We start from the raw sequence: 24,826 nt of genomic DNA on the forward strand, positions 1-24,826 counted from the left end.
TCCTGCCCTGGCCTGTAGGAATGTGCTCTCTGTTGACGGAGTAAACAAGTTACTCTTTGTCTCCTTAAAAAGGAAAAAAAGCCTACAAGTTTCTCTCTTCAATTTGGTTAAAAGACACCTCATAAGACTTTGGGGACTTTACTTCAAACTTAAGGATAGCTAATTAGACAGAAGCCAAAAAGTCTCACCTAAGCAATTCATTAGAAAAAGAAGAGAACAAAAGAAGTAATCGCTTTGGTAAAGTGTTTTAGCAGGAGCAAGAACCTCTTGCCCTAGCTCGTTTTTTTTTTTTCTGTAAAGAGGTTTTTTATTTTGCCTTTTATTAAAACTTTTTGTTTCTAACACTGTCACAGGAGCCATCCTAATTCTTTTATGCCACTTGAGGTAGCTGAGCTATCAAGAGTGTAATGCTTATCTCTGAGAGCTTATAAGACCTAGCTCAAAGAGAAAAAGCATTACTGGCCATTGAGCTGGGCCATGGAGAGTCAGCTCTTGTTTCTGCTCTGGTCCATAGCAGGGCTTCTCCTGTGTGCCCTCCTGTGAGGGCTTCTCACAGCACGTGGGCTGTGAGGCAGGAACTACACAGCTGCTCTGCAGCTCTGAACTGTCCTGTTGTGTGTGCGTAGGGCTCAGTATAGAGAGCCAACAGGCAGGGTCTGAATTTTTCTCTGCAGTGACTCCAGGCTGGGTGTAAATCTGCCTTGTCCCCAGTCCTGTCTGGTTGGAGTGCATGGGGAAGGCACCTGATCTTGTTCAGGTGTACAGTGAGGAGGGGGCTGTGAGTGTAATTTGCAACAAGGTATCCTATCTGCAGGGACTCTACATCCTTCACAGCCTGGAGGGGGATGCTGAAGAGTATCTGGGCCCTGTACTCTGTCCCTTAAGAGGACAGGAATGGTGAGCCCCATCCTGGATCAATCTGCATAAAGGCTCTCCTGGTGCAAATGGAGATACTTTTCTCTTGCATGTGGTGCTGGACAACCCAGGAAGCTCTTGCAGGGCAAGGTGAAATCTGTGACTTTACAGGAGAGAGATTATTGGAATGGTGGGGATACCCTGTGCCAAACATGCTTCTTACCCTGGCTCCCCACAGGCACAGCTAGCCTCTGCTCCCCTGGCTGCCTCCCCTCCTGTGGGCCCTGCCTGCCAAGTGACACCGTGCAACTCAAGTGGTGACATGATGGTCCCAGCTGTGGGGTGGCAAGGTGCAGGCAGACACTGTGGGGGTGCACTTGGTGCTGTATTGATGGAGGCTGTCTCGGATTCTGCCCCGCAGGAATCGCATGCATTGCACTGACATTTGTGGATGAGCACGGCAGCCCCACCTTGCTGCCCCATGGGGAGAGGCCTGACCCTCTGAAGCTGCCTTCCCCCTCACCCATCATGGGCCTGCTGCAGGACAGCGACTTCGAAAGCCTCACAGCCGTCAGCAGGCACCAGCCAGGGGCTGACGCCCTGCCTTCAGGTGGGGAGCTGGCCAGCAGCTGCCAATTGCCCGCAGCCTCCACATCCCCTGGGGCACCTCGGAGGGCTGGTGAAGGCAGGGTTGAAGAGCCCTGCAGATCTACCCTTTCCCCACAGAGCCTTGCGTGCGGGTGCGCCTGGATATCTGGGAGAAGGGCAACATCAGCCTGCTGCAGCTGTCGGAGAAGCTGCGCGGGGCCCTGCGTCACGCGCTCTGCGATGCCGTCATGGAGTTCCTTGTGCTGCCAGCCCCGCTGTGCGTGGAAGCTGCCTGCCCCCTGAGTGCTGCAGACCTGGAGGACCTGAGCTCTGCTGGTGAGAGCCTGGCCAGGATGGCCACCTTGAGCCTCCACCCAGCCTTGCTCCTCCTGCCTGGCCTGCAGGAGCTTGCCTGTGCTGGGGGGAATCTGGTTGCGTGGGCAAGGAGGGAGGAAGCTGCTCTACCCTCTGCAGTATGTGTTGTGTGGTGTCTTGGGGAAGAAGCATCATAGACGTTGGTGTTGCAGAGATATTTAAGGGTCTGTCTGTTCCCTGAGACTGAATCCACTTTGCTGGATGTTACTGATAGCTCTTTCCCTTCTCTCCAGCCAGGCTCTGGCCAGACACAATGGGGTACCCAGCAGCTTTCCAGGGGGAGCCTCTGCAGAGTCTGATTTGCTTTGTCTCCCCAGGAGGCCTAAGGAGGACCATGTCAGAGACCAAGGGCCTGGCCCTGGCCAGTGGGGGGGCTGGCAGAAGCTGTCCTCCACCCCTGCACTTCACCTCTGCACCTTCACCAAGCTCTGGAGAGCCAGTGACACCCACAAACAAGCTGGGACGCCGCAGCTTCTGGGACATGCTGGTAACATTGCTGAAGGAACAGGGCCTGTAAGGTCCTTGTGATGTGCCAGGCCACAAGGAATGGACAGTAGGGATCTGTCTGGGAGTGGGAAGCCAGGCTTGCAGCAGGGACTTTGAAATCAGGGCACTGACTGGGCTGTGTATGTACACAATGTGAACTTATCCCTTTCTTCCTTAGAGCAAGACAGAGTCCTCGGAGCTGGGCAGCCCCAAGACTACTGATGACATTGTGCTGGAGAGGCCAGAAGAGGCTCGCACGAGACGGCGGCATAAGACAGAGAATGTCAAGCAGCACCTGAGCCAGGATCGGGCCACGACCACAGCTGAGCTGGAGCAGGCACAGAGGCAAGCACAGCCTGCAGGCTGGATGGCCAGGATGTTGTTCCCCCCAATCCGTTGTACATTGCTCTGCATCCTGATGGCCTCTGGACCACATTCCTTTTCCTTGTAGTTTCTCCCTTACACAGGCAGTTTAGGGAAGCTGCCTTCCACATGCAAAGCCTTACCCCTTATTGCTGGAGTGTTGTGGGAGCACAGCTGTTTCTCCCTGCCAGAGATCCCTTCTCTGCACTGTGGGGCCCTGTGCAACACCTGACACTCATATGGCTACTGACCAAGAGTGACTCAGCTCAAGGATTGTATCAGCCCAAAAAGGAGGCTCCCAGAGCTCTGCTGTGGAGCTGTGAGGGGACTGTTGCACTTTTCTACCTTCACTGCAGCTGACTGATCTAGTGTAACTGTGCTTCTCTTCCCTCTCCTCAGGCGCCGAGCCTGCCAGTTGGAAGAAGGAGATGTAGGTACCATGCACCCACTCTTCAGTCAAACCTGCCAGCAGTGGATGGCATTCATGAACCACCTGGGTATGTCTTTCAAGTCCCAGCTCCTCCACATGGGCTGGGAGTGGGCCTTTGTACCCAGATACGCTCAGGACAAGTCCTCTTATAGCAGCATTCATTCTCATTCCTTGCTGGTCCTAGTTACACACCCTGTCTCTCCCCAAACCTCGCCAGAGTCACATTGGTCTCTGGGCCAGCATCAGCATTAGAAAGCTGTGGCAGGAGGCCTGGCATGTGCCTGTGTATCAGAACGAACCTTCTATGTCCTGTGGTTATGTCTGCCATGCTCCAAGGCCAGGGCTTGCTGAACTTGCCTGCAGCTGCTTTGGACAGACTTGGACTCCAGCAACCAGCTGTGCTTTAGCTCCCAGATGTAGCAGGGATGGAGGATCTGAGCCTCTGCAACATGCTCTGGGACTGTGAAGTTGCATGGGTGACCCTCTTGCAGGCAGGGAGGGAGAGGAGGATCACCCTTCAGATGCAGGGATTTGGGGCTGTATGGCTGCCATGTTGCTACTTTCTGGTTACCTTTCACTTTGGTGTTTGTACATCCTCCCACATTCCTATTGGCAAGGTAGAACTCTCCTCTTCCTCTGGTGAGGAGTAAGCCAGGGAACAAGGAATAAGTGGGGGAATAAAGTGGTGTGCTCAGAGCATACAGGGTGTTTGGTCCAGGTCCCACTTTGGGCCAGAACCTGAAACCAGGGGTTATTTCAGGCTTCATCTTCTCGTCCATGTAAAGTTCTTGTTCTCCAACTCTGCCTGCCTCAGGCCCTTAGCCGTCTCCACTGCTCATGTGGGCAGGATGTGGCTCTGGGGCAGCTTGGCACCTTGTCCTACAGTACATCTTCCATGCAGGGTGCCCTTCGGTGCAGCAATGCTCCTTGGAGATGGTTTCTCGTTTCCTCCTGTCCTCCATCCTAGTGGAAGTGGTGAACCTGGTCACTGCCCTGGCAAGTGACACCACTGTCAAAGTGTTTGAGCAGATCTGGTGAGTTACGCGATTCGCGGGTGGCTGTTTAGCACCAGCAGGTGTTGCTCAGCTGTACTTCTACTGCCACAGGTCTGCTTGGCAGCCACCTTTTGGGCTTTTCTTTGCAGCTACCATCGGGGCACCGCCTTCCTGCCCTATAAGTCTGGTCAGAGTGCCAGCCCTTGCCCTGGAGTCATCAGGCACTTTGTCCTGCTGGGACGCAACTTCCAGCAGTGGCGTTGCAGCACAGAACAGGGTGAGTGCCTGGCCATGGTCCCTGGGACTGTACTGGGGTCTTTTGGGGGGGACATCAATGAATGTGGATCCCCTCTTTACTGGGAGAGACTGCTTGTGCCCAGAGGTGGGCAGTGGGTTGTCTGGTTTTGCCTTCTGAGACCTTACTTTTGAATGTGCTTGTGACAGCTTATTTCAAGATGAACTGAGCAGTACTGTGGCAAAACATCCTGTCATGACATCTTAACTGGATGGTGGGACATAAAAGTGGGATGAACCAGTACTGAGGGTCGTAACTGTGGCTTCTTCCAGTTCACAAAGGGCTCCAGCGCTTTGAGGCCATGGAATTCAGCTCAGCAGAGAGAGGCTCTGATCCCAGCCTTGTTGGTCGAGGCCTGGTGCCCCGGCAAAGGTTCCTCTTCATGGAGATCATTGACAAAAAGGTAGTAATGGTTGTGGCTGTTAACAGGGGACTGTAACTGAGCTGTTGCCGTTCTCCCTGTTCCAGCCTTTCATCTGAAACTGGCTGCAGCAAGTACCACCAGAACGCCTGGGGCAGCCTGTGCCACCATGCAGGCTCTCTCTGAGCATGTCCTTAAATCTTCCTCTCGTTCCTCTCTCTCCAGCTGACGCTCTACACTTACAACTGGTCCCCAGACCTGGGGGCCAACTTGAACTGCTCTCTGACACGCCTGCTGCAGTGGCAGAATGCCCGGTCCCACATTGTGCACTGCCTGATCAGCCAAAAGATGGGACTCTTCCACCACCACTGCTTCATGGACACACCATGGCATGAGGAGAGCAAGCAGGTAGGGCACCACTCCAGGCAGGGCAGTCCTTTCTTCAGGAAGGGCCTTGGCATTCTGGTGGTCTGAGGAAGCTTGCAAGCACCTTTTGTGTGCTGATTGGCAGGGCATCCTCAGACATTCACATGTCCAACTTGACCATTTCCATCCAGACTGTTGCCCTGCTCTTGGAGACAGGTGGAAAGAGAAGCCAGGTCCTTTTGCTGGCAGCTCTTATTGGTGACTGAATTACTTAGGGTGGAGGCTGACGAATGGGCTTCCCACTTCACATTAGAGCCATAGTGGGCCCAGGCATGCTCTTTTTGGAACTGGTAGTGGAAAAGGCTAACACAGATCTCAGCAGATAGCCAGAACTGGATTTACTCTGGGGGTTCTTGCTCCAGAGCTGGCAGTAAGGAGGCTTTCATGGCTGTGTCTGTTTGCTTAGGAGCCAAATCCTTTCCTGAACTCCACTTTGGAGGTGGATGCTCTGATCCGGAGCCCATGTCCCCCACCCAGCAAGGAGCAAGGCCGGCTGAGCAGCTCTGCCCGCAGTCTCCCATCCCTGCACTTCCATCCCGACGTGGTGCCCTTTGATGAAGCTCTGCGGGATGTCACCACCATCAGGCGCTTACCCCATGGGCCTGACTTGGGACCTTTTGACCCTGTGGCTCGGCATGGGGCCCAGTTCCTGGAAATTAAAAGCATGGAGAGGAAAGGTAAAGCAAGGGGGCTGGTATCATGGGAGCCTGCCTAATCAGAGCAGAACAAGAGTTTTGTCAGGGGACAGTTCTCTGTGGGAATGGGTTATGGTCTCTTCGGGGTGGGAGTGAAGGAGAGTAGCAATACTTGGGGCTGTGGCTTGATGCTCTTGTGATTGCTTTCTTTCCTTCAGAACTGGAGAAACAGATGAAGATTGAAAACCTCTTTGTCACCTGGCAGCAGAGATCGGCTCAGTCCAACATGCCTATCAGTGTGAGTGCAGCCTGGACAGGTGGTGGGCTGGGCCTTCTTACAGCACGCTGGGAGCAGCAGCAAAGGGGAGCACTGCAGCTCTGAGCAGGGTGTGTGGTGGGGATGGTGCCAGGCAGTGGAGTAGTGGTCTCTGCTTGAACTTTTGGGGTTGCAGGGCTCTGAACCATGTTTGGGCATGTGGCCTCACTGCCCAGCACTGGAAAGGCTGTAAAGCAGGAGATTCCCCCGGTTATCTCCATTTGAGCAGCATTGCAGTGTCATGAACAGCTTGTTACCAGCCTCGGTGAGGGGTGTGTGCTGTAACTATGCTCCTCTCATGTTGTGCAGCTGGCAGACCTGGAGACTCTGAAGCAGTCCTCACGCCTGGTTCACTACTGTGCCACCCCCTTGCTCTTTGACCCGGCCTTCCGGCAGCAAATCCAGACTGACCAGCTAGGCAAGGTGGAGGGGAAGGTGAGTGTCAGCAAGCACCAGTGGGGTTGGGCTTTGTGCACAGGGACAAAGGAGCTGCCTTTTCCCAAGACAGGGCTGCTCTGGCCTTACTCCTAAAATAAAGGATGAATTTGAATGCTGTAGGTTGGAGACTGAGAAAATCCTTGGGTCCTCAAAGCTTTTCTCCTGCAGCCACACTATCCCTGGAGAAGACTGATTTCCTTTTCTACCCAGGGAATTCAGGGCTGAGTCTGGAGAAGCCATCAAGGGCACTGTCTGGTACTGGTCTGTTAAGGAAGCAAAACTTCCCTTATGCATTCAGCAGCCAGTCCTGGTAAGCCTTTTCTGGACCCAACAAATAGCCAAAACAATTGAAGGCAAACCAGCTGAATCCTGAGCAGGTTGCAACCTTACAGACTAACCAGTGCAGATCCCATACTGGCTGTTCACAGTCTGTATGTGTGTCAGAAGGGAAGAACAGGCTATTGTAATGTATCAGAATGTCAAAAGGGTTTTGACAGTCTTTAAGCAGAAGTTGCTACAGAAATTGAACACTCACAGATGAAAGGTAAGGCATCATCGCAGAATGAAACTTCACTTTGTTTTTGGAACAGAGCAAAATGGAAATTGGTTATTGAATTTGAAGAGCCTCGCAGCAGGGGTTTCAAGGTGCTGTATTGGTTTCTATATCTGCAGGTTATTTATTGGGACATATGAGTTGCCAGACTTTGCAGTGCTGGAGGGCTGTTCAGATTGGTCAGAACAGAAAAAGGATGCAAGGAACTCAAGAGGCACCTGAGTAGCCTGTGAAATGAGAGCTTTTGTGGGAGCTGGGACCTGGTTCACAGTAAAACACAACAATGTGGAGAGAAATTTGAACCCTCTTGTATTGTACACTCACTGCAGAGCCTGTACAGAGCACACATCTCAGTGGTTTCTTCAATTTGTGAACAGCTGGGTGCAGCAGACACTGGTTAGAGTACATCAGAAAAGGGTGTTAGTATAATGGGTAATATTCTAATAAATTTCTAAAATACTAGTGTATTAATGTCTTCATCTGGCCAGTAAGTGGCAAAAGCACTGAAGTGGAGAGACTTGGAGAAGGTCAGAGAGTAGCTGGAGAGATGCCAGGTAAAGAGACATCTCTTGTGGTTGGTGGAGCAGATAGGCAGAAAGCCAGGTAGAAACTTATAACAGAACTGCAGGCTTAAAGTAGAGAGATCAAAAAAAGAAACCTTAGTCTCTCTCAGCACATAGAAAAGGAGTATTCAAGACATCAGAAGGAGAACTGACTGTTTAGAAGGAAACACTTTTTCAGTGCTACTGAACTGCTAGGAAATCCTGAGAAGTCAGCAGGATTCATAAGGGGATTGGACTCTTACCATGGCAATAGGAGCTAAAGCTCTGAGCTTTGCATGAACCAGTTGTGAGCCACTAACACTTTGTGGAAGCTGTTCTGGGGGAGGCAGCAGGTTCCTGCAGGTTATTGCAGCGCTGTTAGGTCAGTGCATGGCTGGGGAGATCTTGGATTTTGCATTTTGGTGCATGCACCGGGACAGCGCTTGGACAACCAGATCTTAGTGCTCTCTGGCAGAGAGAGATCTACCTTTTGCTTGACCAGGGCACCTGGTGTCCTCTGCTGGGGCCAGTCAGAGCAGATCTCCTTTCTCTTGCAGAAGCGCCACCGCTCCAATGACTCTACAGCTTCGGGGAGGGACCGCAGCCACAGCTGTGACTCGGCAGATGCACTGCCCTGCAAGGTGAAGGAGGAGCCGTGGCTGCAGGAGATGTGCAATGCCTTCCTGCAGCAGTACATCCAGTACCTGCAGAGCATGGGCTTCATTCTGGTCCAGGTGCGGCCACCCTCACCTACCACTCGCAGGTCAGTGATGTGCTGGGGACCCTGGTGTTGGAGAAGAGCCAACACGCTGAGCTGTGCCCTGGTTTGACACAATAGGTCTTGGCTCCCTGCTTAGGGCTGTCCCTGCTCTCATTTCCAGTAGCACAAGCCGGATCCGAGCTCTGGCAGCAATGGGAGTGGAGGGTAGAGGGTCCTTTTCCTACACAAAGCCAAAACCAGAGGGAAGTCCAAAGGTGAGTGCATTTCTGTTCCAAGGGTGGAACTGAGATGGAAGTCAGGCTGTGGAGTGGGCCAATTCTGGTTGGCTTTTGAAATTGTTTCAGGCAGAAAGGAGGTGGGAGGGCAGAGAAAGCATCAAAGCCAGCCTGTCTAGACCAGCACCATCTTTGAGAGTTTGAATGCAATGAGATCTCTTTGCCCTCCTGCATGACCTCCTGCAGGCCTCAGAGCCCTTTCCTGGCACTAGGTGGAACCAGGGCAAATATCAAAAGACTGGTAACAGCTTGGAGGGGCTCAGAAGAAGATGACCTAGGGCAAGGATAGCTGCTTTTGGGTGAGATTCTGAAGGATTACCTGTCAGAGAATCTTCAGCATCTATGCTTAAGGGCAACTCTAGGGCAGAAGGGTCTTTAGTTAGCATGAGATGAATGCAGAAGTTAAAGAGGTTAGAGAAGATAAGCCTGGAATAGCTCTACTGTGAGAGCAGGCTGAGGTTCCTCATGTATAAAGAAGTGGCAGCTAGGGAGGAACAAGTCAGAGCTCTACAATATTGCAGCTAACTTGGAAAGGGATTGACCCTTTCCTGTCTTATTCAATACAACACCTAGAGACCATCAAATGAAAGTATTTGGAGCCAGTTTTAAAACTAAGGAGAGTGTTTCTTTGAGCAGCGGGTTTTGTGAACATAAAAGGTTTTGTGAATACATGAGTTTTGTGAATCCACTGGAATCTCTAGCTAAGTAGAAACTACCCATGGCTTGTGGAATCACCCAGGGATGATGGGAGCATGTAGCATTTACTCACCCTTTTCTGACACTTTATTGGCACCTGCCTTTGCCTGATGTTGGTGCAGGACTGTGGGTAAGACAACACCTTGCAGATAAAACGAGAAGAGAGCAAACTGCTGAGCAAGTTAAGAGGGAGCAAATGAATTTGCTGGCAGCTAAACTCAGAATTGAGACAGGATGTCTCTGATAGCTGCTGTATCAGGCAGGCACAACGGTCTGGGAACACCAAAGCAGGGAGTGAGGTTCCATGGACACTCGTTCCTTGGCTCAGTGTCCCACACTCTAGAGACACCTTGTCTTGAGCAAGCAGGAGGTGAAGGGATCAATGTGCCTGGTGTATTCTCTCAAAGGCTGTTTATTAGGTTTGTTAGGCTTCTTTTCACTGTCAGCTCTGCCATATCTCCTCTCTTCTCTCCAGTGAGATTGCTCAGTTGATGAGACCTCTATTTCCACCACTGCCACAGAGCATTGTGGCAGCTTCACACCCTTGTGAGCCAGAGAACCTCTTCAGCTTTGTCCTTCTCTTCCCAGAGCACAAGCCCTGCTGTTGCCACCTACCATCTACAGAGAGCTCTTCCAGGTGGGATTGTGCTGATGGAGTTGGCCTTCCAGGTAAGAAAGAACAAGAAACAAAGTACTATCTCTGGGGAATCTTCAAGGACAGTGCTCAGAGGTGACAAAGGGAGTGATGAGGAGCGCAGCAGGGACATGTGATTCTTCATTTGTCCTGTCCTGCTTATTCCGTGGTCCTGAAAGATTGGGATCAGCTGGAGATGATTCTGCAGGGCTCAGAGCAGCAAGAGTTGCCTGGAGGAATGATAATGAAGAGCTCAGCACCAGTTAGGGTGCTCTGTGCTCAGCCACCTGTTGGCTGGTCTGGCTTGGTTCAGACAAGAGGTGAGACAGCACTTGGGGTGAGAGTGTCTGGGCCCCAGCCCAAGTGTGAAGTGTGGGGGCTGTGCTCCTTCCCTGGAGGGGCCCAAGGCTGTGCTGTGCTCTGCTCACATGCTCTCTCCTCCAGGGCTGTTATTTCTGTGTGAAGCAATACGCGCTGGAGTGCTCACGCATCCCCATGGGCCAGTCTGTGAACTCTCAGGTAATGGCTTTGCAGGCACAGCTGGTGCTCCTCAGGATCAGGGGATGCTTTGTGGGGAGGAGTGATCATCTGAACATAGTGGGTATTTCAGGTATAGCAAGTTCTGGAAGCCTCTTATCCTTCCTCATGGAAAAGCAGAGCCTCATAGAGCTTTCTGCAGCCACATGCCCTCCATGGCACTGCTTGAGCAGAGCTGGATTGCACTAAGAGGAGGGGGGAGGTTTGGCAAGAGGATGACTCATGTCGTAGCTTGGGGAGTAAGACAGAGTAGACTGGGGAGGAATAGGAATAATTCTGGCAAAGATGCCTACTCCAAGGAAAGTCAGTGCATGGGTCTCTGCTTCCCTTGGAACAAGAAGGAAGTGGAATCGGAACAGGTATCTGTGAACTTGATTCCTGCCCTTTGCTAAAGGAGATTACTTTCTGCACCAGAAAGGTTCTTTTATACCTCTGTGCCTTGCTCTACAACACTCTGGGGCTGCCTTCTCCCTTCTCCTTTGTAGGGTCAGGGTGTTTGCTGCCTTTCTCAAGGGCACTGGCTGTCTGTGTAGAGGCTGGCCAGCTCCAGGCTGTCTGAGACAGGAGGCATGCATGACCATACTGTCCTTTCCAAGGGAGTTCTGTAGCAAGGCTGCATCTTAGATATGCCAGGAGTGTCTCTCCTAAGCTTAGAGCCTTACAGGACCTTGTCTGCAGATTTGCTGAGCTTTCTTTCCTGGAAAGCTTGCACATGCACAGGGCAGTGTTATGTGGCTGCATCCTGCTCTGATGCTGGGGCAGCTGCACTGGCTGTGCCATGCCTTGTCAGCAGGGCTTTGCAGGAGCGTGTGAGGTGCCTGGTAGCACTCCTGCCTTGACTGCCTGTCCCTCCACAGCTCTCTATGCTCTTCACGGAGGAGTGTGACAAGGTGCGGGACCTCATGCACGTGCATTCCTTCAGCTACGACTTCCACTTGCGCATAGTCCACCAGTATCTGCTGGGCTCCCACATGACTCTCCGCCAAGGCTACCATCTCACCAGCTTCCTGGAGGATTTCATTGCCCATCACTCTGACATCCCCAAATTTGGCCGTAATCATGTTTTCCAAGGTATGTAGGTCAATATATGATCAGTCTGGGATTGATCACCAGCACAACTTGGCAAAAGTCCTTTACAAATAAATCTTCCTGACCTTTGGAGTATTCAGGGAGATGACAGGGTGAGGGTGATAGGAGAGTCTGAGCTCCAGGGAAAGTCCTTGTTGCCCTCTTATGGAAGGGGCAGGTTGGTTGCAGTGTCTCCTGTGATAGCAATATATTTTTCCACTAGGCACGCTGGCCCTGCCCACCAACATGATCACTGCACACCAGCTGTACAACTACATCGCTGACCACGCCAACACCTACCACATGAAACCCCTGCGCATGGCCCGACCGGCCATGGGCAATGACAGCAAGAAGGGAACACCAGGCACAGAGCAGAATGAATATGCACTGGTCTCTATTTGGAACAGGTGAGTGCATCTGCTGCAGGTTCCTGGAGCTGCTGGAGATTGGTGGCAACCTGCCAGTCCTGGGGACACTGCCCTAAGGTGCCAGCAAAGCTGACTGTTCTTTACAGTGCCAAACAGCAGTTCTGGACAATCCTTCTGAGATGGCCAACAGGGGTGGTGTATATGTGTGCAGCTGCATTTGACATTTCCCATGGCACTTCTGAGGAGTCCTGCTGTGTGGAATTCCCCATGTCCAACAGTTCTGTTGTGATCGGGAGCCCTGGGAGAACAAAGTGAAGCTTCCTTCATACTGATGTGCTTTTTTATCCCAGCTCGGGCTCCTACAAGGATTCTGAAGGTCTGCGTCATCACGATGACTTCGATGTGTCCCTCCTGGTTTGTCACAGTGCTGCACCATTTGAGGAGCAGAGCGAGGCAGAGAGACGCATGCTCCGGTGAGCACTGGGGGCCAGTGACAGCAAAGCTTCCTGGCTGGTGAGGAGGGCTCTGGGAGGGACTGGTTCTGTCTGGAATAGCACAGGCAGAGTTGTTGGTGTCTGGGGAGGATCATTGTGAGAACCTGGGCAGAGAACCATCCTTTCTGGCAGGGACAGAGGGGCCTGTGGCTCATTTGCAGTGCAGCTGAGAGGGGAGCAGCCCTTCCCCAGGTCACAAGTGTCTCGTTGCTCCCAGGTTGCGTTTCTACGTCATCATGACAAGCCAGCGGGAGCTCTTTCCGCGGCTCACGGCCGACATGCGCCGCTTCAAGAAGCTGCCGCGCTTGCAGCGGGAAGTGCTGGAGCCTGTGGTAGGCCGGGCGGCCTGGGAGGCAGCGGAGCCGGAGCCGAGCCTGGGCCGGCAGCCGGCAGCAGAGCGGGAGCTGTGGCAGGACGTGGAGGACAGCAGCGAGTTCTATGCAGGGGGCACGCAGGTCAAACTGGGGCCAGGGCTCTTCTACACCTCTCCGCTCTTCCCCTTGCTGGCCTCTGAGGTGGCCTCAGCCCAGAAGCAGCTCAGCAGCATGGTGCAGCTGGCCAAGTGCCACTGCCGCAGGGACAACCTCTGGAAGCGCCTTTTCCTTCTGGAGCCTCTGGCTTCTGACAAGCTGAAGCTGGGCAAGCTCTCATTGGTGGAGCTGGAGGAGCTGCTCGATGCTGTGCATGGGAAATCCATTGCAGATGTCGACCCTCAGCTGGTGAGCAGCAGGGATGGGAGCACAGCACAGCAGCTGCTGTTCTCTTCTGGAGATAGAATGGGGTGCCAGGTGAAGGGGCCTGCAATGTACATCTCTTCCTGCTTGGTGGGAAGGTAGAGGCAGGAACACAGCTCCTAGCTGGCAGGGGAAGGGGGAGACTGCATGGACCTGTCTATAGGGAATGAACAGCCGTCAGTCAGCATCGTCAGTGGGCTGTGAAGGTTGCATCTGATTTGGGGTCTGAAGGCTGCTGTAGCATTATGGCTGCTGGTGCTATGGCTAGAGGGAGGCTGAAGATCAGGCCTTTTCTGTGCCTTCAGGAATGCTTCCTCACCATGACAGTCTCCTGGTACCAGAGCCTCATCAAGGTGCTGTTGAGCCGCTTTCCCCAGAGCTGTCGGCACTTCCACAATGCTGAAACCGGCACCCAGTATCTGGTAAGACACAGCCCACTGCCCACCTGCAGCCTCTGTCCCTGTGTCCCTGTCCTGAGTTCTGTACTGGCTCCTTTCTAACGTGCTCTGTGACTCTCCTGACAGGTTGTGCTCAACCAGAAGTTCACAGATTGCTTTGTTCTTGTGTTTCTTGATTCTCATTCAGGAAAAACGGTGAGTCCTTGGGAGCAGAACAACATCTATGTTGGCTCAGGCCAAGAATCTGTCTAGATTGACCCAGCAGTGGCCAAGGGCAGGTGTGCATGAGAACATGACCAGGTCAAGAAGCTTGTAATGCTTCTCCTAAATACTGTCCCAGCATGTGAAAATCTGTAGCTTAGGCCCATATTGGACTAGAAGTGGCCTTTGCATTTATTTAATAGCCCTCCACAGCTTTATTTCCTTTGGGTAATTTCTGGTATTCTTGATTTCCCCTGATTTGCAGCTCCGTCAGGCAGTTGCAGTCTAGGTGAAGAACTCCCTTGGCTTATTTTTGAAACTCTTACTGTTCTTTCCATGTGATGTCCCTTTGTTCTTGTATTAGGAAAGAGTGAACACTTGATCCTCTTTTCCTTCACAGGATTGCTTTTGGATCATTTTCTCAGCTGTCTCTCTATCCAGGCTAAGCAGTCCTTCTGTATTCAGTCCAAAGTCAGATCCCTCTGGGTCTGGCTGGGAGGGGTCACCAATGCTGTGGGCTGCTCCTACCTGGGCAGAAAGAAAGGGGACCTGCACTGTCAGGGTCCTAGCAAACCTGCAAGGGCCTTTGCCTTCACTGAACTTGAGGGCAAAAATACTTTGCTTTCAGCTGTGCTCCCAGGCAGGGTACAGGATGGGTCAGAGGAAATGCAGCTCCATGTGAGAGTAGGGATCTACAAGAGGCTTCAGTGCACAATAAGGCTTCTGCAGAGACTGCAGAGTAACTGATGCCATATAAAATAAATCATGCTCCATCTGAAAAGCAGGTAGGGGAGACAGAAGAGGTGGTGTTTGCTGGAAGGCTGCTCAGAGCCTCCGGCCACCTGATGGTCATAGTGTCACCTTGTGGTCATTGATATGATAAACCCAGAACCTCCAACCCCTCTCCCAATGACTTTCATTTTGTAACCGAAATCCTTTGTTTTCATAACATTGTATTTTGTGCTTAGCATTCATCCCATTCTTGTGGCCTCTCAAAACTCTCTCAGAGCTTTTTTTTTGCATTATCTCAATCCCCTTTTGTATTAGTGCCTCAAATTTTATCAGCATACTCCTCATCTTTATACCAGACTTGTTAAAGTACTAGGCGGTGTGAGTTCCAAAGCCTGTCCTGAAGGAACTCTATCTGTAACCTCTCTCCATGTACCTTTTCAGCACTGCTGTGTTCTAATCTTATAATTTTTGAGTTAATTCCTATCTTTTCAGTTTACCTAAATTTCCCATGTGACACCACATCAAATCCATCCTGAATCTCAGATAAGATGTACCATGATTCCTTTGTCTAGAAATATTACCTTATCAAAGAGAATTTTAGCATTAGCACATCACTTTGGTAACACTGAGCTGCATTTCCCTCATGGTTCTGTCTCCCCCAGTCTGCTCCAAAGCCTTGCATGCTGCTGGAGCTGGGCTCACAAATAACTTCCTTTCTCCTCCTAAATGATGGTGGTACATTTGCTGTTTTGTAGTTACACAGCTCTTCTCATGGCTTTACCAGTTTGTAAAGGACCCTGGCTACTGGATGTGCTGCATTTCAACTCTGGAGAACATCCTGTCCCTGTGTCTTGCCTCTGTGACACTGATCTGAGTACACTGAGTCACATTTTTGTTCTGCTTCAGCTCCTGCAACCTTTGTCTGCTCCCCATTCCTCTCTTTTCAGTACAGTCACTAGTCAGAGTGGAGCAGGCAGCATTTATTTTTAGGATTGCAGTAATTACATTTAATCTCCTCCCCATCCCCATTTGTTGCACTCCTACTCTTTCCTTTAGAAGAAGAAATTTCCCTCTTAATTTCCCTGGAAGCTCCTGTTATTGTGGAGGCAGTAGGATCCCCTCCTCTCCTGTGGCTGCTGCCAGGACTGGTGTAACTGCAGATGCATGAGAGCTGGGACAGAGTGGGCAAGTCCTTGCACTGAATTTCCAGCAGAAAAATTGGGAGGAAGCTCAAACATGCTCTGTCACAGGAAGAGGCACTAGCTTAGTCCCTTTGACATTTTAGGACTTCTCCCAGTATTTGCCTAACACTGCCAAAAAAGTGTCCACACACCTGGGCTAGGGACTGCACAGTGCTTGTCTGCAGCCTGTTCCCTGACCCTCTCCTCCCTCTTGGCAGAGCCTCACTGTGGTTTTCCGGGAGCCGTTCCCAGTGCAGCCCCAGAACAGCGAGAGTCCTCTGCCACAGCTGGTGTCTACATACCATCACCTGGAGTCAGTGATCAACACTGCCTGCTTCAACCTGTGGACAGGCCTGCTCTAGCACCGGCACCCAAGTCCTGGAGCAACGCCTATTCCGACCTCGGCACAGCCGTGCCATTGGTGACCATGGGGAAGAGCGGGTCTCTGGGGGGACCTGTGCGTGGGCACTGCAGGCAGTGCTGCCAGTAGCACACATGGCTACTGGCCTGAGGAGCCTGGGGATGTGCAGCTCATCGCTGCCTGAGTGGTGTGGCCCTTGTGTGCTGTTTTCAGTGGGTTTGATACTGAATGGCCTTGAACCAAACAGCAAGGGCAGGAACTTGGCTGCAGCAGAACAACTCTCAGGGACGTGGCTTCGGCATCCATAGGTGAGTTCTGCTGGAAGGCACTGAGGAGTGTGCACGGCACCATCTTGTGCCCAGGGCAGCACTGCACAGTGCTCTGGCTTTAGGAGGAAAGGCTGCTGAGTGCAGGACTGCCTGACTGGCAGTGAGGACAACTGCTTCTGGCCTTTTGCTTTCCTTGGGAGAGCATGAATGGGACAGGAAGGGTAAACTGGATCACAGGAAGGTTTTATGGAGGTGTACATTTGAGCCATTGGTCTATCTGTGAAATAAACTGAACCAGATCCCTGCTCAGTTGCTGTAGGCTGTGGAAGGCTGCCTGTGGAGGATGCAGAGCAGCCCTGGCTACTGGGCTGGCTGGGTTTGCTCTGGAATCTTACACTTGCTCCAGAGCAGGAGCAGCAGGACAGTCAGCCTTGAATATCCATGTGCAGGCAGCCTGTAACCTTGGATCAGACAGCCAGGAGACTGCTTGCTTCACTTGCAGTCCTGCTGCAGAGTCACAACCCTGCTGCCAGTGCTGGACATTGGCAACAGCCTTGGGAACTTCAGTATCTGGAAGTCCAAAGTGTTCTTTCCACAACTTCAGGCACCAGCTGGAAAGCTCCCCTTATTGGGGAGACTGGAAACCTCTCCCTGGACACCCCTGCAGACTGGAAGCGAAAGTTTTCTCTGTACCTGAAGTCACCTACAGTGGTGCCTGAGCCATCACTAAATTGAACACACTACAGGTGGTACTCCTGTAGATGAGGGTCCAACAGCTTGGGCTGGCCCAGTAGAGCCTGGGGAAGAGGAATGATATAGATGCTCCTAATCTCATTCTAGGAAATCATCCCACCCACCACACTCCCCTAGTCCTAAAGAAGACACATGCTCCTCTGTTAAGCCATTGCTTTGTCTTTTATTCTCATGATTTTCTAGTTTTACTTGGCTGCCTTGCTGGTCCCACCGTGCTGCAGCCCTCGGCTTTCCCAGTAGGATCGCAGCCAGCCCAGACCTTCCAGGGTGTCTCCTGCAGTGACAGACAAGGTCTCCTGCTGCAGCTGGAGAAGCTGGAGCAGCTTCTGTTCAGGACACAGCCTTCATCCCCAGGTAGGGATGACACCCTGTGCCTCCCAGGACCTGCCTGTCTTTGCACAGTATGCAGCCAGCTGGCCTGTGCTTGGACCTGCAGGCCTACTCACCCTTGGGAGCATACTCGCACCCCACATAGCCAGTGTAGCCGAGGGACTCCAGGAGCTCGAAGATGTAGGGGAAGTTCAGCTCCCCAGGGCTATCGGGCTCGTGCCGCCCTGGTACCTGTGCAATCTGGATATGACCTAGGAAGGGAAGAGGAGGGGCCATGCCCAAGGCAGCCCTGCCTGCAGCCTTCTTTGGCCATGAGACAAGGTGAGCCAAGAGCAGCCCCACACCCCCAGCCAGCTACTGCAGAGCCTGGAGTAGGAGGGCCCCCTCTCAAAGCCACTCCCCAGTGGTCCAGGTGCAGGGTGTTACCGATGAGTGGGAGGTATGTCTCCAGGTTGCGTGACAAATTGCCATCCATGATCTGGCAGTGAAAAAGGTCCTGGGGGCGAGAGAGGAAAATGGTGGGTGCAGCTGCTCAGCAGTGAGCAATTAATGACAGCTGTGCTATGGTCCCTGTCCAGTGTCCCCAGGAGGGTGTAACAAGCCCATGGCCACCAGAACTCCTTTGTGGACCTGTGCAAGTTTCTCTCATGGAGAGCTTCAATGCTGACTCACCAGCTGCAGCTTCAGGTTGGGCCGTCCCACTTTCTCCAGGATGGCAGCAGCTAAGGGGGCAAGAAATGAGAAACCATTGCCCCCAAGGTGGAAGCTTTGCAGAGAAGCCCCAGGACCCCCTTTATCTTTAACTGTGGAGATCCTTCTCCTCTGAAGGAGACTCTTGTTGTCTGGTTTACCTTGCTGTGGGGTGTTCAGATAGTAGCGAGGGTCAGTGATACGGTTGTTAATAGGCTCCAACAGTCCAATCATGTCTTCCTGTAACACAGTAACATCACCCTGCAGATGGGGTCATCTCTGTCATCTCTGCAGCAGGAAGCATAACTTCCCCATGCCAGGCTGGGTATCCTAAGAGCTGCACACTCAAAGCAGGACCCATTCCCCACTTACTTGGGACAGGAGGTCAGCAGTGTATCTGAGATTCTCAATGAAGGTGGTTTCCATCTCACCTGCCACTGCAGCCCGGTCTGTGCCCAAGGGAACCCGCCCAGCCATCACATGAATCCTACAGGCACAGAAAGATAATCACAGGCAACAACTGCGAGCAGCTGGCCTGATCTAATACACCTTCCTCTGCTGATGGAAAAGGGGGCCAGGCTGGGGGAACAGACACAGAAAGGGGTAAGAAGAGCCATCTCTCCTGCAGAAGGCACAACAGCAGCCAGTGAGCTGCCAGCCAGGACACAAATATGCACCATTCCACCTCAATGCACAGAGGAATGACTTTGAACTTTTTGCCTGACAAATCACAGACCTTGCTTCTTCTCTCTTTTGTTAACTGCCTTCAGCTCTTTCACCCTGACTCTGGAGGTTTCTTGGGCTCTTGCTCCTTGGGGAGCCCCAAACCAGCATGCTGGGCAACTGGCATGCTACTTCTGCCAGGGGCCTGCCCTATGTGTGGTGTCACTGCTTGCTGGTTGCAAGCAGCAGGGGACAGTGCTGCATGCTAGACTGCCCTGCCATGAAGACCTCAAGTGCCAGGCCATCTTCAGCCACTACGGGGGGAAGGCACACAGTAGAAACAAAAACCTTTTCAATGTGCCTGTACCAGTGTGCAAATGGTGCTGGGCAGCCTCTGGGCTGCCTAGCCTATGCCCTCCACAGGGCTTTGGACTGAGTTGCAACAGGAAAGAATGGTGCAAAGTAAGTGGAATAAAAGGGCCCTGTTGGTTTGCTGAAGGGAGCTGTGCCAGGCTAATTGCATCTTTTATGGTGTCTCTGCTGTGCTGGAGTCAGCGTGGCCTCAATAAAGCAACTGTTGTGGTGTCCTGGTGGAAACGATTGGTGCAGTTGAGGAGGAAAAAAGGGAGGATTATCCTGAGGACTGTTGTGTGGAGGTGGGAACAAGATCCTCTACTGCGAAGGGCGGGGTCATGTTCGTGCCTGGCAGCTCTGGGCGCGCTCCCAGCGAGCACGCTGAGGCCGCGGCCCCGCACAGCGGGGTCTGCCCCGAGCTGGCTCCTTCCCGACACAGCCGAGCAGGAGATGCTGCCCGGGAGAGGCTCCGTGACCCGGCGGCGGCAGGCACCGCGGGGCAAAGGGCAGGCTCTGCTCGGGCGCAGCGCTGGAGCAGGAGGGTAGCAGAGGAAGCCGCACATGGCAGCCGCGGGGCCGGGGGCGCGGCCGGAGCGGGGGTCCCGCCTCGCACCTACCTGGGGCAGCCCACAGCCCTGGCGTAGTGCACGGCCGCCTCTAGGCCCTGCCGGAAGGCTGCCTGCCGCCCTGGCACGGCCGCCAGCCCCAGCTCACCCGCCTCCTGGTCCCCTGGGAGAGAGTGGCAGGGTCGGCGGAGGGTCCTCGCTACCCCATGCACGGGGGGAGCGGCGGGACGCGGCCGTACCGGGGGGGATGTTGAGGAGCGCGATCTGCACCCGCGCCCGCTCCGCCGCGGCCCGCAGCTCCTGGGCCGAGCAGCCCGCCGGCCAAGCTGCCTCCACCGCTCCGAACCCGGCGGCCGCCGCCGCCTCCAGCCGCGCCGGCAGCGCCGGGAGCTCCGGGAAGAGCCATGAGAGGTTGGCGGAGAAGCGCAGCGCCATGGCGGCGGGGCGGGGCGAGCCTGGGCGGTGCTCCCGCGGCCACTCCGGGCAGCGCGTCCCGCCTGGGCAGCCCCGGCCCGCCCGCGGAGCGCAGCGAGCCCCCGTCGGCGGCGGCGGTGCTGGGCTCAGCCCTGCGGGCGAGCGGCGCGCCGAGGGCTCCGGGACGTGCCCGCGGCCGTGAGTGAGCGGCCCCAGGCCGCGGCCCCGCGGGCAGAGGCGGCTCCGTGCCGCCTGTGACACGCGTGGGGTTCCCGGCTGCGCCTGAGGGTCTGCGGGACGGGTCCGTGCTGGGGGCGCGTGGAGCCGCGCGGCTGGAATTCACTCTGGGAAAGGAGGTTTTGCCAGGGGTTGGCCTGACACACGCGAAGTGCCCTCTTAATTGGTTTCCTGGGGAGCTTGTCTCTGACAGCGTCTCATTATGCGAGAAACGCTCTCTCCTTTTGTCCCATGCTCTGCATATTTTACCATAAAATGTTCATCTCCACTTTCTGCAGAGCTGTGGCTCAGGCGTGCAGCAGTGTGACCCCGGCGGTGCCCGGAGGCAGCCCCGCGCTCCCAGTCCCCATTCCCCGCGCTCTGTGTGTCCCCAGGCACGCTCGCAGGCTGCACGGGTGGGGTGCGTGTCCTGTTCTGCCCATGCCCGGGGGCTCTGCCGTCGCTGACAGAACGGGTACCATGAGCCGTGGACATTTTGCAGCCCCTTGTGTTTCAGCTTGTTCCTGGGGGCTCCTGCCCCGTGCCGGGGAAGCCCCCCATGGTTCGACTCCTCTGTCACTGCTGCAGTAACCCTCTGCAGCCCCAGGCAACTGCAAGCCCCAGGAATTCGCTGTGCTGTGGGAGCACAGCCTGGGCAGAGGCCAGCCACAGCAACAGGTTTTTGGTGGGGGGTCAGTGCCGGGGTAGTGCCGGCGAAGGGGATAACAGTGGTGAAGCTACCCACTAAGGAGTCTCAACTCAATTAAAGCTATTGATTAATCAATTAGAAGAGGCTTGACTCAACTTCTCAGTAATAGTACAAACTGTCAATTGCAGGGAGTGGCATCCATGTCCTCGGGATGCAAAGGGGCCAAAAGACAAAAACCCTGTCCATAGGATCCAGCACCAACCCAGCCCCGCCTCCCCACCTGTACACCAAGACCAGTGTAAGCCCATGACGGCTGTGCCCTGAGCCCCATCACCCCTGCTGGGTGTCCCTCCCAGCTCGCCGGTGTTGGGGCAGGCTTTGCAGAGTGATGTGACGTGGCTGGCTGCATGTATATGCCCAGCTCTCCTCCTTATCCAGCACACATGTCCCAGGACACAGACTGCTCCCTGCAGCCGCCATGCCAGGGGAGTGCTGCACCTTATTGTGGCCTCACTCTGTGGTGCACAGGGGTTGTCATCCTCTTCAGTGTTTTCCAGGAGGTACCTGAGTGCAGGTGGGTGGATCACAGAGCTGCACAGTCATTGGAATCCCTAGAAAGAGAGCTGGTACCTGCCTGGCCTGGGGCTGCAGCCTCACTGGGTCCTTCTACCTCAGAAAGGCATTCACTGAGGCCATGCATTGCCCTGGCAGCCCTGGTTGTATCTCCAGCTGGAGCCCCTGGCAGGGTCAAAGCCCAGGAGTCAGTGTGTGGGAGCAGGAAAGCTTTGCTGCATGGGGGTGTCAGTGAATAACACAGAACTGAGCCCCAGCATGTGAGTGACCTGAGCAACCAGATGGGAATGCACAGAGCCCTCGTGTAAACCTGCCCTGCGATGGCAGGCGAAACTGAGGGCTCTGTGCTGAAGCATTAATAGCATCTTTATGTCTCTAGTAATATATTGCATTGATTTTCTCATGTTATAACTTCAGTTCCTGCATTGCAGGCCAGTGTTTTGTCACTTTGCCTTGACAGGACGCTGAGGATTTACTCCCTGCCGTGGCACACACAGCTCTGGAGCTGTGTCTCACGCTGCTGCTGGGGCCTGTGCTCAGCTGCCTCTGTGTGAGGAGCCGGCACAATGAGCATGGGGTCAGATGGGCTCCATATCCCCAAGGAAGATGAGGAGGGGGCCGAGTGGGGTGCTGGAGAGGGAGGGCAGCTCTGTACCAAGCATCTCTGCTGCTGCCCAGGAGTTTTATTAGCCTGAAGAAAACATAGCTTCTGCACATTTTATTGTCGAGCTGACATTTTGTTGCAGACCCAGCTCTGGCCTCTGTGATGGCTGGGACAGGGGGGTGGCAGTGCTTTGGGGTGCCCTGCGGTGCCAACAGCAGAAGCCAAGCCAGCCCCCCACCCTGAGCCCACTGAAGTGGGGACACCAGTCCTCGCAGTACCCCATAAATCTCTCATCTCATTTTGCTACAGGGCAGGTTTTATCTTTCTCCTTTATGAAAGATGTTTTAATTTAAATTGACATTTCTGTATTGTAACTGCTTATCCCAGGCTCCTAGGTGGCTCAGCTGGCCCCCCGGGGGCCATGAGGGATGAGGTGCTGTGGGCTGAGGTGTCTGGATGGTGCCATCCCACTGACACTTCTTACCCTGTTCCTCCTGGGCACCCCCAGACCTGTCCCATTCCGCCCTGCACTCTGTGGCTGTGCAAGGGAATCCAGGGCTCAGGCTGGAAGAGGGCATCCCAGGCATCCTTTCCCCCCAAGCTTTCTTCTCTCCTCTAAACACCCCAATATTTTGCAGCCATGTTTGGATTTTGGCTTTTATAGGGAGTATATTCTAACCTCTTTACGTGTACAAAAGGGCTGGGAAAAATAATCTACATGTGACCTGGCATCTTGTGGAGGCAGCTGCGGGAGTTTTGCTTGTATTAAATCTCATGATTTTTCACCAAAGATGGGATGCAAAGGGGCCAAGAGAGAAAAAGCCTCTCCACAGGATCCAGCACCAACCCAGCCCCACCTCCCCACCTTTACACCAAGACCAGTGTAAGCCCATGACGGCTGTGACCTGAGCCCCATCACCCCTGCTGGGTGTCCCTCCCAGCTCGCCGGTGTTGGGGCAGGCTTTGCAGAGTGATGTGACGTGGCTGGCTGCATGTATATGCCCAGCTCTCCTCCTTACCCAGAATCCCACCTGAATTTCTTGGACCTCCTTGTTTTCATGGCTGTGGGCACCAGCAGTGGTTTGACTCAAGAACCTGGAACTGAAGAGAGGTGTCAGTCCTGGTTCCTGCTGGGGACTCCTTGGTGGGATTGTCACTCTGTCAAGTCCTCCTCTGCTTACCCTGGTCAGTGCATACTGTACAGAGTTAATTTGTTAATTAGTGTCTTTCTGCTGCTGAGCCACCTGCTTTCTGCCGTTGAAGTCTGCTGTGCCCTTCAGCCACCTTACTTGCTCAGTTTCCACCTCCTAAAATGAAGAAGCTACCTTCTGCTGCTAATGATGGGGTGCAGCACGACTGTGCCACAGCTGGGGCTTGCACTGGTCCTGTGGGGTCCTCCCTCCTGGACCCCCTTTCTCCTCCTCCTATTCCTATTCTTCATCTTCCCAGACCCCCTTTCTCCTCCTCCTCTTCCTTTTCTTCATCTTTGCCTTCTTATTCTATTTCTTCTTCCTCCTCTGCTCCTTCCCCTCCATCCCTCCAGCCCCCCCATATCTCCTCCATTCCCCTGTTCCCCTATCCCCTCTGCCCTTCTGTCCCCTCCATTTTTCTGGTTGCAGGCACTGCACAGCACATGAGAGATGCGGGGAAAGATGGCAGTCCCTCCCAAAGCTGTGACAAAGATTCCTGCAGGATGCCTTAATGAGCACATTGTCCAGCTCAAGCCTCACTTTCTTGCAACCTCCAAAAACACATGAATATACAGAAAACCTATATACGAAGTTATGGGAAACAAAAGCCCAACCTTTGCCAACTTACAGCTATGCTTCATCAAGAAGGATTGAACTGGGTGCAAACATGATATAAATCCCAGCAGAGCCAAATTAAGGACTGAGCACCCCTGCCTCCCTGCAGCTCCCAGCATGGGTGGGCTTTCCATCAGCTGGCCAGGATTTTCTTGCCATTCCAAGATTTCATAGGAAATTAATTCGTAGGCCAAATTCTCCTCCAGCTCTTGGAGGAGGCCGGGGCGGGCGGTGCCTGGGCCCGCTGAGCTGGCAGATGTTGTTTAACATTCCCGGCAGTAATTAATAGACGGTTTCATCACTCTTGTACAATTCAAGCATGTTGTCCTGCTTCTCTCCAAATACAGAGCAGAAATATTTGTTAAACGTGGCTGGTATTTTCGCCTCATCATTAGTGCTCGAGCGGCTCCAGCCGCTCCAGGATTTATTGCCGTGCCAAAATTTCTTTTAGCCTCATGATGCTGCCACCATCCCTCCCTCCACTGCTGGCCCCTCCTGTCAAGAGGCTTCCTTTATCACTTTCCCTCTGATTGATGTCCTGCTGGTTGCACCCTCTCCTTTACATCATAATTATGGATTCCTCCCTTTTCCATTCATTACATAGCAGGAGGATGGGCTTTGGCCAAACCATCTCCCTGACCAGGGCACCCTGTGGAATTCAACCCAGAAAGGGTCTGCAGGGATCACTCCCACTACCCAGCACCCATGGTGGGATGCAGAGGAAGGGCTCCCCTGGGGGTGCTTCACCCCACAGTGTCCGGGTAGGCTGGTGAGGCCACCCCAAGCAATGACATATGTGGGGACACAGCCTGGGTTGGGCTGGGCACAGCATGGTGGCATCCAGCAGTGGCTTGGGAGCAGGACAGAGCTGCCTTGAGAGAA

General features: G+C 53.7%; 3 protein-coding genes across 4 annotated transcripts in view; 2 read left to right on the forward strand and 1 right to left on the reverse strand.

Moving 5' to 3' along the window:
* Positions 1 to 10,122, forward strand: part of SZT2 (SZT2 subunit of KICSTOR complex) — a 47,770-nt gene extending 37,648 nt beyond the window's left edge. The window contains exons 49-63 of the mRNA XM_053985788.1: positions 1,277 to 1,465; positions 1,582 to 1,779; positions 2,136 to 2,305; positions 2,483 to 2,649; positions 3,067 to 3,164; positions 3,999 to 4,131; positions 4,242 to 4,369; positions 4,660 to 4,790; positions 4,974 to 5,156; positions 5,581 to 5,851; positions 6,028 to 6,107; positions 6,435 to 6,560; positions 8,216 to 8,421; positions 8,540 to 8,633; positions 9,939 to 10,122. Coding sequence (XP_053841763.1) covers positions 1,277 to 1,465; positions 1,582 to 1,779; positions 2,136 to 2,305; positions 2,483 to 2,649; positions 3,067 to 3,164; positions 3,999 to 4,131; positions 4,242 to 4,369; positions 4,660 to 4,790; positions 4,974 to 5,156; positions 5,581 to 5,851; positions 6,028 to 6,107; positions 6,435 to 6,560; positions 8,216 to 8,421; positions 8,540 to 8,633; positions 9,939 to 10,121 — 2,357 coding nt within the window. The 3' untranslated portion in view covers position 10,122. The remainder of the gene's footprint in view (positions 1 to 1,276; positions 1,466 to 1,581; positions 1,780 to 2,135; positions 2,306 to 2,482; positions 2,650 to 3,066; positions 3,165 to 3,998; positions 4,132 to 4,241; positions 4,370 to 4,659; positions 4,791 to 4,973; positions 5,157 to 5,580; positions 5,852 to 6,027; positions 6,108 to 6,434; positions 6,561 to 8,215; positions 8,422 to 8,539; positions 8,634 to 9,938) is intronic.
* Positions 10,123 to 10,239: 117 nt separating this feature from the next.
* On the forward strand, positions 10,240 to 16,636 carry LOC128811799 (KICSTOR complex protein SZT2-like). The gene is made up of 9 exons (XM_053985704.1): positions 10,240 to 10,304; positions 10,429 to 10,503; positions 11,379 to 11,592; positions 11,813 to 11,996; positions 12,308 to 12,430; positions 12,669 to 13,170; positions 13,491 to 13,607; positions 13,710 to 13,778; positions 15,916 to 16,636. The coding sequence occupies exons 2-9, from the start codon at positions 10,480 to 10,482 to the stop codon at positions 16,057 to 16,059; spliced, it is 1,377 nt and encodes a 458-aa protein (XP_053841679.1). The 5' UTR covers positions 10,240 to 10,304; positions 10,429 to 10,479; the 3' UTR covers positions 16,060 to 16,636.
* A 587-nt stretch (positions 16,637 to 17,223) lies between these two features.
* Positions 17,224 to 20,137, reverse strand: HYI (hydroxypyruvate isomerase (putative)). 2 transcript variants are annotated; one of them, XM_053985709.1, is made up of 8 exons: positions 19,923 to 20,137; positions 19,735 to 19,846; positions 18,473 to 18,587; positions 18,262 to 18,340; positions 18,083 to 18,132; positions 17,837 to 17,906; positions 17,527 to 17,661; positions 17,224 to 17,354 (listed from the first exon to the last, which is right to left on the reverse strand). In XM_053985709.1, the coding sequence occupies exons 1-8, from the start codon at positions 20,116 to 20,118 to the stop codon at positions 17,266 to 17,268; spliced, it is 846 nt and encodes a 281-aa protein (XP_053841684.1). In that variant the 5' UTR covers positions 20,119 to 20,137; the 3' UTR covers positions 17,224 to 17,265. The 2 variants fall into 2 exon arrangements, with proteins under 2 accessions (XP_053841684.1, XP_053841683.1); XM_053985708.1 differs by having other exon boundaries at positions 18,262 to 18,361.
* Between the last annotated feature and the right edge of the window lie 4,689 nt (positions 20,138 to 24,826).

This window comes from Vidua macroura, chromosome 9 (assembly GCF_024509145.1).
Source record: "Vidua macroura isolate BioBank_ID:100142 chromosome 9, ASM2450914v1, whole genome shotgun sequence".
In the NCBI taxonomy this organism is placed as follows: domain Eukaryota; kingdom Metazoa; phylum Chordata; class Aves; order Passeriformes; family Viduidae; genus Vidua; species Vidua macroura.

Excerpts from the sequence above, each read along its gene's own strand:
- LOC128811799 (XM_053985704.1), top strand. The coding sequence starts at position 10,480 with ATGGGCCAGTCTGTGAACTCTCAG. Across the intron at positions 12,431-12,668 it reads GCAGAGAGACGCATGCTCCG|GTTGCGTTTCTACGTCATCA; the intron begins GTGAGCACTGGG and ends CGTTGCTCCCAG. Across the intron at positions 13,608-13,709 it reads AAACCGGCACCCAGTATCTG|GTTGTGCTCAACCAGAAGTT; the intron begins GTAAGACACAGC and ends CTCTCCTGACAG.
- HYI (XM_053985708.1), bottom strand. The coding sequence starts at position 20,118 with ATGGCGCTGCGCTTCTCCGCCAACCTCTCATGGCTCTTCCCGGAGCTC. Across the intron at positions 17,907-18,082 it reads CCAACCTGAAGCTGCAGCTG|GACCTTTTTCACTGCCAGAT; the intron begins GTGAGTCAGCAT and ends TCTCGCCCCCAG. Across the intron at positions 17,355-17,526 it reads GTGCGAGTATGCTCCCAAGG|GAGACACCCTGGAAGGTCTG; the intron begins GTGAGTAGGCCT and ends CTGTCACTGCAG.